This window comes from Ips typographus, linkage group LG16, assembly GCF_016097725.1.
Source record: "Ips typographus isolate SLU linkage group LG16, UJ_Ityp_2.0, whole genome shotgun sequence".
Taxonomy (NCBI): domain Eukaryota; kingdom Metazoa; phylum Arthropoda; class Insecta; order Coleoptera; family Curculionidae; genus Ips; species Ips typographus.
In genome coordinates, this window is record NC_138437.1 from 7,155,609 (window position 1) to 7,172,213 (window position 16,605).

General features: G+C 33.7%; 3 protein-coding genes across 3 annotated transcripts; 1 reads left to right on the forward strand and 2 right to left on the reverse strand.

Moving 5' to 3' along the window:
- The first annotated feature begins 959 nt into the window (after window positions 1-959).
- On the forward strand, window positions 960-4,545 carry LOC145738744 (uncharacterized). Its single transcript, XM_081993762.1, has 9 exons — window positions 960-1,266; window positions 1,454-1,534; window positions 1,955-2,070; window positions 2,408-2,530; window positions 3,003-3,186; window positions 3,244-3,533; window positions 3,583-4,064; window positions 4,116-4,263; window positions 4,318-4,545. The coding sequence occupies exons 1-9, from the start codon at window positions 1,070-1,072 to the stop codon at window positions 4,482-4,484; spliced, it is 1,788 nt and encodes a 595-aa protein (XP_081849888.1). The 5' UTR covers window positions 960-1,069; the 3' UTR covers window positions 4,485-4,545.
- Window positions 4,546-4,940: 395 nt separating this feature from the next.
- LOC145738742 (uncharacterized) lies at window positions 4,941-9,682 on the reverse strand. Its single transcript, XM_081993761.1, has 11 exons — window positions 9,413-9,682; window positions 9,182-9,357; window positions 8,939-9,131; window positions 8,422-8,543; window positions 8,136-8,365; window positions 7,771-8,075; window positions 7,528-7,714; window positions 6,931-7,469; window positions 6,697-6,877; window positions 6,479-6,642; window positions 4,941-6,411 (listed from the first exon to the last, which is right to left on the reverse strand). The coding sequence occupies exons 2-11, from the start codon at window positions 9,344-9,346 to the stop codon at window positions 6,227-6,229; spliced, it is 2,271 nt and encodes a 756-aa protein (XP_081849887.1). The 5' UTR covers window positions 9,347-9,357; window positions 9,413-9,682; the 3' UTR covers window positions 4,941-6,226.
- Window positions 9,683-9,875: 193 nt separating this feature from the next.
- On the reverse strand, window positions 9,876-16,193 carry LOC145738745 (E3 ubiquitin-protein ligase ariadne-1-like). Its single transcript, XM_081993763.1, has 7 exons — window positions 15,825-16,193; window positions 15,523-15,684; window positions 13,563-13,628; window positions 13,289-13,504; window positions 12,869-13,236; window positions 12,256-12,672; window positions 9,876-12,200 (listed from the first exon to the last, which is right to left on the reverse strand). Exons 1-7 carry the CDS (start codon window positions 16,029-16,031, stop codon window positions 12,119-12,121), a joined length of 1,518 nt encoding a protein of 505 aa, XP_081849889.1. The 5' UTR covers window positions 16,032-16,193; the 3' UTR covers window positions 9,876-12,118.
- Window positions 16,194-16,605: the final 412 nt, after the last annotated feature.

The window sequence follows — 16,605 nt, forward strand, 5'->3', positions numbered from 1 at the left end:
AGAGATTGGTCTGTTTTCCTTGGAAACTACTCAATCCAAAGCAAATAACAGGATGGTGTTTACGTAAAACTGCGGTTGGGATTGATCCAGATAATCCAGAAAACCTTTATTCAACAATTGAACTGAATAAGTCACTTTGTCAATTTTCAAAGTCACGTTCTGGAATGTGAAAATTATCAGTAAAGTGGAATTCTTATCAGTTTCCAAGTATTTAGCTCTTGATTTTCTTGCGTGGTCACTTAATATTATTTTTCTCCTCTGAAACTCAATTTTTAAAAACATTTAATAAATTCTCTTTAAATTTAAAAAGTTAAACATTAATTTAACTATAATATTGATTACTGCTACAACTCTTGTAATTTATCATTTTCTCCTCCTAAACATAATTTACTTTAAAACACCCATTAAGAGTTAAAGTCACGACATGACAATGACTTCCTTTTATTGTTACAGAAGCGCGTTCTTTTACTGAAATAAAACTCATTAGAATATTTGTACCTACAAAAGAAGTTGTTTATTCCATTATGCAATCTCGTCAAAAATCAGAAATACTATTTATGGATAACATCAGCAGGAGTTCCTTGGCGTATTAATAATTAAAATATGTACGTTGTCGCTAAAAGTCCGTAGTACAGTGACGCATTGCGCTTTTTAAGCAAGAAAGCGAGCTTTAGCTTTAACTTAAAATTTAACATTACAACACCCCTTGTTTTATTATCATGCCAAGCCACGCAATCACTGAGGTAGCTACAGGGTTGACTATTCAAATTAGTAAATAATACTAAGAGAAATAATTTACAATTTACAATTGGTTGTAACAATATACCAGAGCTAAAGGAATAAAAGTGGTCTTTAAAATTACATAGTAAATCATTACTGAATTAAACCAATTCACCCTGTATATAGGGTAAGATATTATCGAACAAATAGAAGCATGCGCCACATTCAATAATCAAATTCCTAGCCCACAGTGCGTCGGTTTTTAAGGGTAGTTTGAATAATTCCGCAAACGCTAACGGTAAACTATCCAAATGTTTGTGAAACAGATTACAGACAGTTATCTTCCAATATGAATTTGTCGGATCTAAAAAGTGGAAATGGAGAACTGGTCCAGGCTAATTACAACAAACTTTCCGACCACATTAGGAGACTGACACCGCATGGTATCCAGTGCAGCGTCTTTTGCGGTGGTTTGAATTGCAAGTACGAAAATCCAGAAAACTGGAAACCCGACAGTTTGGCCATACAAGGAATTTACTCACATTGGTAAGTTTTTTCTTCTAGCACGCAAACATCTTCAACAGGTTACTACAAAATTGATGAATAGCTTTACATCAGAAAGAAACTAAAACACTCTCCATCATGATAGAGTCACGACTGTTTAAGTAGATTTGAATAGTTAAAGTTTAGAGCACGTGTCGCGGTTGGAACATTCTACTAATCTATGTTTTAGGATCACCGATGATATTCTAGCCATGGCAAGACCCAGCACTCTGGTGATTATCCAGAAAAATGTTATACAACAATTTGAAAGGTGATTGAGATTAAGCCTAAAATGGCATTTAAATTGATTGAGCGTTTAATTTACAAGTTTCGTGACCATTACTTTTACACGCTTTTACATTGAAATCTTTTAATGTCTCAATTAAGTTTGAATGAATTATAGATTTAAATTTGATAAGAGTAGGGTGGTAATTTTTTTCCATTTAGAGTGAAAAGCCTTACATTGCTTCTGAACAATGTATTATTGGCTTTGGAAAACTTTCCAATTTAGGTAAATAATAAAGTACTTTTGCCTTACTCTAATGACGAACAATTGAAAAAAATACCAAAGTAAATAAAACTATTTTCTAGAATATAATAACTTTTTTCAACTTAATGATAAATTTAAACGACCAATCAATTGTACCATAAATTAATTATTATTAAAACAACCCTATTAACCGACTTGCAGTTTAGGAATAAAGTCCATCATAAACTTACAATGTCCCAAAGAACACGCAAGTTGCGGACAACCCTTAGAAAGTTCAGGATTTTCCTACGACCCAACGGTTTTTATGGAGCAAAATAGTAAGTTACTCTTTGTTTTGTTATTACAGACAGTGCGTTATTGGAAACAAAAATAGGACATCGATTTTTTTTTTAATGCATGTGTTGGTAATAAGTCGGGAGTACAAAAAACAGAAAAGAACGTGCTTTTTCGAGGGGGTAAAAATACACGAGGCAAATTTCAGTTAAAAGGCATAAATTACCTCGTTAAGTTACAATGGAAAGTTGATGTTTAGTTCATAAATTATTTTGCCCTGTCATTTTATTTATAACACAAGACCCACGGAATTAGGGCTATAGAATTCTAAAATTAGACTGATTTTTAGATAGTCCTTATTAAAATTAAATTATCTGTTAGTTTATTACTACAATTTTGCCTGGAAGGATTATGGAGATGCAACAGTTGATGCATTGCTTAATATGGTCAAAGTGGTCGCTTTTGCCCTTTCAGAAGGACGAGTAGCAATTCATTGTCATGCAGGTAAGTAGCTCTATTTACCAACCTTTTAGGCTATACAAGTATTAACTGACCGATATTTTTGGTCTATTTTTATTAAGGAAAATCGATGTAGAAATTGTGTTGGTGGATGATAATGAAATTAGTCGGACATGACATTAAACAAAAGGTGACATTTCAAAGTGTGTCGTATATAAGAATATATTATATATGCCAATTACCTAAAAGCTACACCGGATCAATAGTACGTAGTGTCAAGCTCTGTCTACAACAAAAACAAAGTTGGGCGGATTGAATTTTCTTTATCTTAATATTATATTTTTTCGTACGACTTATTTAAAAAATATAACGTTTCCAAGCAAAAACAATGCAATAAATTAGTAAATAATGCATCATGGACAAACTATAATAGCCAGTTCAAGGTTTCAGTAATTTTTCCTCCAATCACCCTATTATACCCTAATATAATAGAAAACATCCAATCAATTTTTTGCAGGTTTAGGTCGAACGGGGGTGTTAATAGCCTGTTACCTAGTGTTTTCCTTAAGGGTGACTGCAAACGACGCTATCAGATACGTAAGACTGAAGAGGCCGGGTTCCGTGCAAACTAGAGGGCAAATTATATGTGTTCGACTTTTTGCGCAATTTATTCTTCCTCAAACTGTAGTGTATTATGTAAAGTAAGGCCTTGTAGCTCTCCTTTAGATTGCTGATAATTTGAGTTTAAATTATTTTAGGGACGTTGCAATTAAAGACAAGTATATGCACGAGTTTACGCTGCATAGATTTTTAAGACGCCAAAAAGTGGCATTACATGGTTACGAAGAGCGGAATTTCAAGTATCTTCCTAAAATAGTCTACGTTATTTGCGAAAGAATTTTGAAGTTATGCGCTAGCAATGATGAAGATGATCAGCCTGTAAATATTCCCTACACCACAGATTTTTTAACGGAAAAATTATGCGGGGTTATAAAAAGGCACGAAAGTTGCTATAGCATTAGTAGCTTACTTAGCCCTAATACGGAAAGTAAGTGGATAATCCATCAAAAGGATTTTTAACAACTGAAAAATTGCAGCAATGTTCCTAAACCCTTCAAGTAGCGAATCTCCTCCATCAACTTCCAGTCCTAACCCTTCAGAAAATGGTGACTGCAGTGACAATTTCTCAGAAATTAGCACTCTGGATGGTGATGAACTAAACGAAGACTTGCTTTTGGAAAACAAATGCTTCCAGGAGTTGGAAACACAGAAAAGTTTTGCTCAAGATCATCTTCAGGATGATTTGGTGGTGTACGACATTGAGGAGGTAGTCAAAGCTTTAGTGGAAGACAGTCTAGATGAAGATACTGGAATGAGAGTGAAACAATACGAAAACGAACTTAACTCCTCCAAAGTAGGGTGGATGAGGCTCTCACTAGAAACAGACTTAAAAGTTTTAACTAGTTTGCTTTTTGAATGGTTAGAAGGACTTAAAGTACCAATACTCCAGGTGAAGCATTTTGAGGACATAGTAATTATGTATAAACAACCTGAAGAGTGTTTCCAGAAGTTTGGTTTGGTAAGGACACAACTGAATTAAAACATCTAAATAAAAACAAGAATTTAACAGGAAGAGTGCTACTTGCTGGAATACATGCTTAAATTCCTATCCAAGCTACAGCCATTAAAAACAGACTCCTTAGAAGATATTTTAAAAAGGCTTATTGCAAGTTGGTCAAAGAACACTGTGATTATAAACTCAAATGTTGTGCCATCAGGTTGATAACCATAATTTTTATTTGGTATATAAGTTATCCATGAGTTTTGTATAGGTAAAGGGTTTAAAAGACTAGGAGATGGGACTCTGAACTGCAGTCTCGAATTCTTCAAATCCATGCTGGAAATTGTGGAAACCCACCACAGACAAAAATTGATGAGTTTTTCTATTGAAGAAAAGATTTCTGATAACGAATCTGACGATGTTATTGGCTTCCAGTAAATGTGCGTTCTATGTTTTCTTTATACTTTTGTCAAGTTCGTAATATAGTTTTTTTATTGTGTTGTTGGGTGTTACTCTTTTATAATTACAATTTTCGAATTAAAAACATTTTTAATGGGCATTCCTGGGTTATCAATACTCGTATATTGGTGGTTATCTGCTGTAACACAGAATAAGCTATTCATTGTTCGTTTCACCTATATATGTTATGACAATGCTGGTTAAAGCATAAATCAGTCGATAGTTTGAATCAAACTACTCAACACAGTGAAAAATGTAGTATTGTTGGTATACGTTTTGTGACTTTATTTGGGAGAGACGGAACAAGTTGTAAGTATTTGAATTTAGACTTATATGTGACCAGTTTAGGTAAAAGCAATTTTGATCCCAGTTTTTTCCTGTTTCTGATGACAATTAATAACCACCAAGAACATCAAAAATTAATAAAACACATACTGTGAGTGTATATTTTATATATCATATAGGGTGTCTCTAAGAAAAATAATTGTATTTAACACTAAAGAGATACACAGAAGAATTGTTTCAGTCAAAAATATAGTAGAAACAAATATTATTGCACTTCAAAAACATTGACTGTGTTCTGTATATCTCTTACGTTAAACATTTCATCTTATTTTTATTAGAGCTATCTGTATACATCAGTTTTATTCCACTTTATAGAAAAAAGGAATTACAAAACCAACAAAATGTCTGAAAAATTGACAAACAACATTTAAATAGCCTTTTTGAAAGGATAGAAAATAAACTTAATCTCTAAATGACTAGAATTAATTGCGTAGCGTATGGGTTTTCTTAACGTTGTTATAAATTATATTATTAGGTCGTCTTTAGACACATATACAGAGCGTAATATCAAAATTTGATATGTCCACGATATTGTTAATTTAATTTGAAGCAAACAGCAAAAGAGATTGTTTTAGTTTTGGCATCTATATAGAACAGCCTACAAGAAAATTCTGATCGCCGATACACTTTCATCCGACATTATTTTTAACTTATAAATACTATACAGGGTGTTATACGTAAGTCGACAAATTGGCAGTGCTCAAAGCTAAGTTTGCTGCCATTTGTCACTACAAATATAGAATTACAGGACATCATGTAGATTCTACAGCAACAAGAAATTTTGACCAAAATACTGTACGAGGCTATGATTAATATCTACTGCTGTAAATTTGGTGTTATCACGTCAGCCTCACACAGAATATTATATTATTATATTTTAATCCTAAAAAACATTTAACCACTAATCAATAACGGTCAAAAAAACGGGGAACAACCAACATTTACCGTGTAAAACGTACGAAAACATCAACTAGTAATACATATAAGTTCTAACGACCTATTGTCTAGGAATGATATAAAATTATCAATATTTGGCTTCGTTACTAATCCTAATCTGACTACATATTGAATTCACTACAACCTCTACAGGAAATCTACGGAGGGATACAGTTCAAATGCTACAAAATAATGTCTAGACATATATGTTTAAATATGCTGATGATATCTGATTATCTTAACACGTGTGTGTAACAAAAAGTTCCTGTTTAAGCCCTTTTGACAGTCTCAATAGAAATGTGGCACGACTTGCTTTAAAATCTCTGCATTTAACAATCTTAAACTCGACTTTTATAGGCACCCCATTACGCTATTATTGTAACATTAGGTACATCCGTAAACAGCAGTATACTCTTTTTTAAGCACTTTTGTGGAAGATTTTAATATTTAAACGTATTTTGAGAACTAGGGTGATGGAAAGCCTGCTGTAATGAAGCAGAGTGATCTTCTAAGTTTCGTTTTAAGCTTTGGATAGTGTTAAGCAAGACTTGGTGTCTCAAGTTTTCTGAACTTACGCCTTTGGGTTCTAGGTTTTCGCTGGTTAAATTGAAAGCCACCACTTTACCTGTAAATTCATTTATCTTAAACTTCTTAGTATTCAATCGTTTGAATAAGACTCAAAAGATATTTACCATGATGGCCTTTAGGAATATTAATAGTGTTTCGTCCAAAATACACTTTTCGACGCATTGGCTCACTTTGAGGGCAACTTTTCGACAATTTCTTTTTCGGCATTTGCAAGTTTTCCTCTTCAGAACTACTACTCCCTATAGGGCATTCACTCTCTCTTCGATGTCTGAAACAAACTTTTAAATTTTATCATGAAATACAACGAAATGGTTTTTGCTACCTGGGACTCAACAAGGCTGCCGTATGTTCATTTTTGTGGAGAATGCTTTTAATTTTGTTACTCCTTCGAGGTCCAACTGGAGAATTAACCCCATCTTTTTTTGGAATTAAAATTCCGTAAGGGTGTTCCTCAGTTTGCTGTGACTGTCTCCGAACTGATAGAGGAGATTGATGATTCGATTCTAGAATTATTTTGCTGTGGAATTTTAAATCTGGTAAAAGTGTAACTGATTACCTGAAGGGATTAAAGGTCTCCTAATAGCAACAGGGGATTGTGTTTGGTTTTCTTTTCGAACTAACACTGGCGAGTTATTAATAATAAAATTAGTGATGTGATTCTTCTTAGGACTAAACCGAGTATTTTTAAACGTAACTGTGGACGGAGGTATATTAGAATTTGGAGTTGGAGCTTCCTCAGAGGGTTTGCCCGTAAAAAGCACTTCAGGTTTGGCACATTCTGTAAATCTCAACAACTCTACTCGTTTATTCGTCGGACCAGGAACTCTACGAGGAGATAGGCCGTTCACATTCATTGTTCGTATTATCTGTTCAGCTTGACCAATCAACTCTTTATATTTCAATTCAGCCTCTCTATCTCTCTTCTCAATTAAGACATTTACGTCCCTTTGAAGACATACTGAATTTGAACGCTTTTTGCTGCACAAATCGTCGTTCACTTTAGGCTGAATTGATGAGCGACGCAGGTTTGAACGACGTACTGAAACTGGAGTTGCACCTGCGCTTTTCGAACCGTCTTGGTGTAAGCTTGAATGTCTGTTAAATATAACTAATTAGCTTTTGTAAATTTTGACAAGCTACAACAAGGAAATACCTAGATCGGTCAGACATTTGTTTTAAAAGTTTTTTGTTGGAACTTGACCTACGACGACGATCACTAGCTTCTTTAGAACGCCTGGTGGCTCGACGTCTTGAAGATCGTTTCCTCTGCATGTCCGAAGGTATAAAGTACATGCAATGCCCTGTATTATCAGTTTTGCTATCTATTTCTATGTAGGAACCTAATTTATCACAAACACAATGTACAAAAATTCCAAACTAGCTCTACAATAAGTACCATTATCAATAAAGTCAAGTTCTTCATCCCCATTGTCTTCTTCATCTCCACCATCTTGACCTGTATCAATATCGCTTTCGCAGTCAGTCGGATCGCTATCGCTCAAAATATCCGTCTCTTTCTCGTACACATAACTTTCATCGTACTTTCCCATCATTTCGTTTAAAGTGCAATCATCTTCATCACTTAAAGACCTAGGAAATCTATGTTCGAAAGAATGATTAGCGCCAGCACTGATTGAAGAACACGATGACGAAGATAAAGACCTCCTGTGAAGAACTGGACTCAAGTATCTATACTGAATACTGCAATAACACAACGACCACGTATAAAAGCCAAATAAAAAAAAACGAAATACTACATACGGACTATTTCTAATCTTCCTATAAGCCAGTGGGGTTATTCGCACTTCCTGCCTAGCAGGAACAGGGCTGGCAACGTTGCTAGTGGAACCACCAGGAAGCCAAGGGTTGGTGCGAATTCTATTCCTCTGTCTAGGGGAAACTACGCCTGAAGCAGTTTCAGGAGGTTTACCGAAAAACACAGGAGGTGTCGCCATTACTACTGTTTCTTTTTCTTCTATAGTTACCCTGCTCTATGGGCGATACATGCATAACAACACAATCTAAATTATTAGAAGTAAAAACTTACTTTTAATTTCATTTGGGGTGTCATTGGTGGTGCTATCTGCTCTGGGAACTGCTGGAAAGTTCTTGATGTGCAAGGTAATTGAGCATTTAGTTCAGGTTTTAATCTATTGATTAGGGTTGACTCTGAAATGTATTTAGAAAGTTTATTATGTTGCATTGCCAGGAAAGTTGTTTTTTACTAACTAATTTTTTAAAATATACTGTGTGTTTTGTTGAATTTTGCAATATCGTCATTCTGCATAAAAACAGAATTACCCTCAAAATATGTACCTACAGTTAATCACTACAACACACGTTTTTTTTAAAGTTTATTCAGCCTTCTCGTCTTGTGTGTTCTCTATTCAGAAAACCCCTAATCCAACTGGGTTTTTATTTAAGACAAAAAAAAGGGGTGCTTATACAAAGCGAGGGGTTAAAAAAGGGTTGAAAACACTATAGCCCAGGTGACACAAAATATGAACAACCTTTATAAACGTTTTACTGAATGTATAACATATTACAAAAATAAAATTACATACCTGTTATCTTTTTGTCACTAGAGTTGATTAAATAATCAGGTGGTGCACCACCAGGTGAAGTCCCGTCTGTACTATACCCAGTAGAATAAGCAGATTCAGGTGATGAAAGATTATTAGCAGAATATCGTGAGACTTTAGGTTCGTTACTAGCACTCTGAGTTTTGGTGTATTTGTCCTGAGATGAATTAGGCTCCTGTATAACAACTTTCAGTAACACCGGTCAGTTTACAGTTGGAAAAGTACCTTTCGTTCGTTATTTAGTAAACAACTGCTTTTCCATGTTACTGTATGATTGCTGGTGTTAGGCCTCTCATTAACTGCAGTACTTTTTCCCTGCTTGTCTTTTCGATGCTGTTTCTTTTTAGGCCTTACGGCCTCCATCCAGGCCCTCAGTTTACTACCAAACATCGTTTTATGCTCTGGAAATGTTTATTATAAGTTTTCAAATCCTGAAACAAAAAAGTATAAACTTACTGCGTTATGCTATAATTGCCATATCTAAATTTGTAGAACTGTACACGCCACATTGTAAGTCGTTTTATTTCGTACATGATAAACATGAGTTTAGGTGTGTACTAGTTCCGGAAAATATTTCGCATTCGCTTCGTTTATTGGCATCATGATGCGGAGCGTCAAAGATGCAAGGCGTCTTTCTGTATGCGCCGACGTCGCGACGCTTCTGGTTGATAAATTGTGAGGGTTGGCTTCGATCTTATAGTTGTACTACTCTACGTAAAACTGGTCGTTATCTAAGTACATTTATGTCGTACAAATTAATATTGTTTAAAGCAGATAATGAATATTTCGTCATAAAAAATATTTATAGAACCCATAAATTATATTTTTGTACTGGATTTAGATTGTGACATTCTTGCTATTGATTGCTCAATCAGTGCTTTTTTTTGGAACTCAAGTGGCTGATAAATGAAAATCAGAGTGAATTTTAAATATTTTTATTAACCTAGAGCGGTAATAAACTAGATTTTAAGGTAAATTATTTACAATTTTCTAGCAATTCACAATATACGCTTAAATTAATGTTACAAATTTACAATTTGCTTCCGCTAGACCGCTCTGGCGTTGCGGAGAAAACTTAATAAATCATCCAATATTCCAACTATTTTAAACTATTTTATTATGAAAAACAATTTACTTAGTGTTTTTTGAGATTTTTTTTGCAAATATAAATCACATACAGTCAATATTCTTAACACATATATCGTACATCACATACATTTAAATTAATCGTTAAATTATGTTACATACACAAACATTCAATTCCAACTTATGTAATATATATTAATCAAAGACTGTCACCTAAAGTTTTGGGAAAGAGAAAAACTGTTAACCAGGAAAAACGAAAATAACACCGGTTATCAAACCAAAACAAAAACCATTCATTCCATTCTTAAAACTATATGTTTTCCAAGCAACATTCTGTACAAAGAAGTTTTTTTTTTCATTACTAACCACTAACACCTCCATAGCAAACTACTACCCTTAATGCGTTTCTACAATGAATGTTTTCAATGAGAGACAACGAATACTACTCACAGTCAGTAGGTAAATAATATTGTTCCCAAGCGATCCATAGTTAAACCGAACGATTCACTTTATTACACAAAACCGGTTTGGTGTGTAGCTTGAAAGTTTTAAATTACTCTATTCAGATCTTAATGCATCAGACTAAAAAACTGCAGGATTATGTGAAAAATGTTTGATTAAATGCAGTTATTAGGTGACACTTTGTACGTACAGTTGGTGGGCAATTAAAATGGTCCAATAGGTTGTTCATAATATAATACCAATAAACAACAACAACAATTACAAATTACAGGAACAAACCAACTGAATATAAGTAATCAATTGGTTTGTTCTGTAATTTTAGATGTTCTATAAAAAGGTCCGGTTGTACCAAGCCGCGGTTTAAAGACCCTAAGAAATGCTTTGCTGTCACGTGACGTTCCTGACTTAAAAATTGAACCACTGTTGTACAACTGGGCCTTAAGCATCATGACTTTCAATTAATATACTTGCAAATATATTGACAAAACATGCGCTTTTTTCTCCCATCTGAATACTTTAATTCAATAAGCAGTTTTATTTTAAAAACCCGGTGATCTAAAACACATTTTTAAGCAACAAAAATAAAAATGACATTTTTTTGCTTTTACCTGGACTAGTTTAACTGTTTCATAGTGTAGTTTGTAACCAGCACGCAAAAAATAATTAATTTACTGTGGTTTCAGGCAAAATGATGTCACAAACAGTTCAACGTATTTCTTATGACAACTCAAATGATGCTTTAATAGACAACAATGATTAGAACTACTTTTCTTAAGGAAATGCCCTCAAAACGCTATACAATATAAAGCAAAATTTAGTTTTGTTATAATGTTAGCAATACCTTCTCAAAAGCTTTTGGTCTACTGAATCAAACAACATTTTGATCAACTACTGTAAAAAAAAGCTTGTTTGCAACTAATAAATAATAAAACTCTCAAATTGAAGTAACAACTACTTAACAAAATGCAGTTGGTGAAAGTGAACAAACTTGATGTCAAGTAACAACTTTAGTGATATGTGATTTTATCCCAAAAAAAAAACTATTAAAGAAATAACGTAATTATTATTTAGGCATGGACGCAATTAGGTTAAAATTTAGGGGAATCTTAAACAATCTGAAGTTTAATTAAAAGTGGCACAATAAAAGAAATAAAATCAAATTTCAACCAAAATTTTAACATCGGTGAGATGCAAAACCTGGAGGAAATTGAACTTAGCTGGAATGAAACCATAGAAACAACCGTAAAGTTCAATAAGTCAAAAGAGGTATGTGTCAGCACATATAGTAGAAGGCACTAATAAGACGTCATTAACGTTAAACGCCAAAATGTTTTTTTTTATCACCAAAACCCAAACTTTACATAAACTTTGTATTTGTTTATTTCTTAAGTTGACACAATTGTTTTAGCAGACAGATTTTAATAACAATCCCTTTGAAAACGTCAAACTCCCTGATGACGTGCAGCAATCTAATTAGTGCCGTCTACTATACCTTGTAGAGTTTGGGAAGCGTAAAAAACCGTTAAACGACGGTTATGAGGTATTTAAGAGTTAAATAAATCTGACGCTCCTACGGCTTATGACTATACTTCTTTCGGGAACGGCTTTTCAGGTTTATTCGTTGTAATCCCACCATTCCTTCTCATATCCTTCATGGACATGTTCAAGTAACACTTTCCTCCTACTATCACAGTATCTAAAACAAACACTCAATATAAAACAAATTTAAATAGACTACACAAAAAGTTTACCTGTATTTATCCTGGACTTTCTGCTTAATATCGGCTAAATTCTCAGACGTAATATCCCTCTCCAAGTATTCCGATAAAGTTTCTGTAGCGCTTTCCAAATCTTTCTGGTTATCTTCAAAAATCACAGATTGATTGTTTTTCTGCAGATAATAAGCAAACACATAAGTGTACATAAGAGTCTGTCTGCACTGGCACAAAATGTCCACAGCTCTTTTGAGAAACTGCACTTCAATCCAGCTCATATTATGCTGTTGCATTTCTTCCATCTTCTCTTTAACTGAAGCATATAATTTGTGTTCAAACTTCAGTGACGCCATGTGATTCATGTATCTGTTACAGTAAAATAAGTAACGTTGGAGAGCTGAACGTGATTTTTCTTGGGCATCTCTTGCGGCTTTTGCTTCATCTTCGTCATATCTACATATTAATACACTTTTACAAGTTAACATACAAAACCTGAGGGGTTGTGTTAGGTTAGTCACATTTAAGCCTCAAATAATTGTGGTAACATTTCTCCGCACATTATAGAGTCATTCTGAAGACTTGACAAAATTATGGAATTGTAACAATTTTAATGACAGAAGTGATCTCCCCCTCAAATAATAAAAATTACCTGTTGCAATTATACCAGGAACTTCCATGAGGCTCCCAGGGCCCCAAGCAAACCCAACAAAAGTCTGCCTTGCAATTTTGATTTTTGCAAACCATATGATTGCAACCACCATCTTTTTCAATGGTCACATTGCATCTTGGACACTCCTTGGTATTAGCTGCTATCCAGTTGCTTGTTTCAGAATCATCATCACATTTTTTGATCCATTTCTTCAATAAATGACATTTTACCGGGTCGTGCCAGTTTTCCCCACAAGAGAAGCAAAACGTATGGTTACATTTGCAAGTAACCCTGTGGGGTTCTACATATTGCACTTTAATTGCATTACTGCAATCTGGAGATGGGCACCACCTCAATAATCGGTTACACTACAACGACAAACCAATTAGGAAAACCCATTAACTGATAGAAGAACACCACCTCAACGAAACTATTTGTGATTAAGTGCTGGTACTTAAGCCGAACTTTTGAGTCACGTACAAGCCGCATTACACTAGCGTCATCTACAAGAATATCACAACCATGGGCGGCGCAAGCTATAGTTTGTCCAACCCCTTCTTCCATAATTTTCGTTGTCAAATATTCACACCAACAGTGGGTGCAAAATCTATGCCCGCATTCAAGACCCGTCATATGCTAAAAATTGCGAATTTATTTACAAAAAAATGAATATTTTAGCTTTATAATCACTTACAGATGAGGGTAATACCATGAAACAAATTTCGCATTCCTCTGTTCCGTTACCAGTCTTTTTTGATGGCTAAAAAAATATTGCAATCAACAAGACAATTAAGATTACAAAGTTACTAAAATGATAATTTTATATTTAATATGTACAGCAAAAACGACCATTACAAAGATATGTCTACCATTCTACCAAGATTCATTTTTTCACATTTATAATTGTCCTATCAATTTCACTAGGATGCATAAACAATTTTAATCTGAAACGAACATGTAAGGTTATATGCCTCCACTTGTGTAATCTAACTAATAGTTAAAGACATTAGATACCCAGATAGTAAACCAACCTGTAAGGTTATATGCCTCCACTTGTGTAATCTAATTAATAGTTAATGACATTAGATACCCAGATAGTAAGCTATGACCAATAACTTCAAAATACGGATAGAAACGTTCTCTGACGTCGCCAAAAATTACATTAAGAGGGAACGTCCTAATACGCCTTATAATGTTATATAGCCCTGTGAAATTTTACAGGACGTTACATTTGCCCTGTGTGGTCGTTATTGCTAACTGATCAACATTTTATTACGGACAATTTTACGTTACTATTGCTGTGACACTCGGCACTTAAGTTAACAATTAATAACGTCAAAGGTTAAGTAATATGTCATTTTGTCACCTTATTTGGACATCTTCTTGCTAACCGTTAGTAGATGGGAAAAAATGAAAATTAGGGAATGTCAGAATATGCAATTTATTTTCAGGTAAAGTACCAATCTTGATTCAGATTCACTTAAGCTAAATGTGTCTGAGATGGACTTCACTATACTCTGGAATATGCACACATTCAATTGAATGAATAATAAGTTAGGATGACCTTTTCTACATTATAGTTACATTTACCTAGGTATAGAGTACTCAATTAAGGAAAGTAGTATTGTACCCAAAGTATTTGCTACACAGAATACATTAGTGAATACCAGCATAAACTATAAAGCTGTGAGTAAACTTTAGAGAATATTCAAATATGCATAAAGCAGTTTGAACATTTCCTTTATGTACTCTTCTCAAAATCAAACAAAAGGAAACATATAATTAATTCAGTGCCATGTTACTTGGAAATATCTCCATGAAAATGCATATGTGGAACAATATCAGAGCTGTATTGTGTAAAGCCAAGTATAAATCTCTTTTACACAGAAGGTTTTCTGTCATTTAACTAAACAGAGAGTTCACATTATATGTTACAAATTCTTCAAATCATTTTACAGTTTTGTACACTTTATTAAAGTAAGTATACATGATTACCAAAGTGACTTATTTTATATATTTATCATATTGTTCAGTCCTTGCATTGTATGCAAATGCTATGTTTAGCATTATAATAAATGTAAATCAGATGTCACCAATGATCAGCATTTTCAGTTCTGAGAATGTATTCAATACTAAGTAAAATAAAAATATGTCAAGAAGTTCTTCTTTTCAAAAATGTTGCTACTTATGATTCATATTACCAATTCCTGTAAATTATACTTACCACACTTTGTTTTTATTTGTTTATATACAATATAAGATTTAGTGATATGGATATGACTCCATAAAAAACAAGTACAACTTATTGTTGAAGATAATAAAATAATCAATAACAGATATTTGTAAACTAAAATTACATTACCTTCTTCAAAATTATGACCTTCAACAAGGTTTTCAGGTAATTACTACCTATTATTTGAACAGTGCTGACTTAATTTTACAGCATTAATGTCCGATCCATTAAAGCCTATCTTAAGCTAAACTAAGATTTAAATACATGTCATTGTCATAACACAGAGCATTCTGTCAGGTGTTTATAAATTAAATTTTGCTTGACATTAAATGCAAACTATGTGTGTTTACAACATGCTTAATAATTTTGCCCATTCATTACTTAGGATCAATAGAATTCTATTTTAGTTTCAAGGACATACCTTAACCCTGGCAGCAGTAGTAATGTTGAGTTTTTTGAAAGGGTTAATGACTCTGGCTTCATTAAATAACTGTTCTTGGTCTCCATCATAGAACCTTTCCATCAGCTTTTCTTTGTCCCATCTGAAGTAATTGAGAAGGATGCGTGTGGTTGTAGCAGGAATCTAAAAGCATAGTTATGGTTGATTATATAATCAAGTAACAAAAATACCCAAATACTTTGGTGTAGTGATTTGAGTTGGATTTTGATGCTACTAATAGTGGAAAGTATTTGAGCTACATTTAACCAGAGAACAATGGTTACCTCAACTACAGAATTGACGTCCTTAATAGAATCAACCATGTGTTGGACAATTTCTTCGGTGCTCAGTACCTCATAAGGATAATCATCTGAGTCAGTTTGTTTTTCTCTGTGCCCCGTAACTTCAACCTCCATAGGAAAATCAACATCGTCGCCACTTGATTCGTTTCCAGAATCAACGTCATCGTAGCTTTCTTCTTCGGAGTCCATTTTCGTTAACGGGACGATTATTTGAACACTGACAATCGGAGTTTCACTATTTAGATTTAGATAGAAAGCTACGGAAATTGGCAAAACTCTCAATGATTATATTCTCTTCAAATGCATTTCTTTTGTTGCCAACCCGAGAGCCTAATGAATGTAATGATTAAAATGACGTTACGGCCGTTTTGCCGTTTGCTATTTGACATTGGTATTACATCAAAACTGTCTATGGAAACGCGTTTTATTGTGTAGATCACTTGATACCCATTAGTTGCATTATACTAATGTCACGTGATTAAAAAAATTATCAATATTGCCATTAACATTTTAAATCACTATTAAAATAATTCCTTATTAACTTCTAAAAAACCACTTACTTAACTTAAGACCTATTACTTTGTGATAAAATAAAATAGAGTTTTCAACAACATGGCGCATACGCCAACAAAAGTGGCATGCTGGATTGTTGTCATTCAGTAGTTTTTTCGTTTTTTCTGGTTTTCATTTATTATGTAACTTATCCTTCGTGTAAGAACAACTCACAATGTCACTACGCCAAATTCGTATTTAATTTATATTT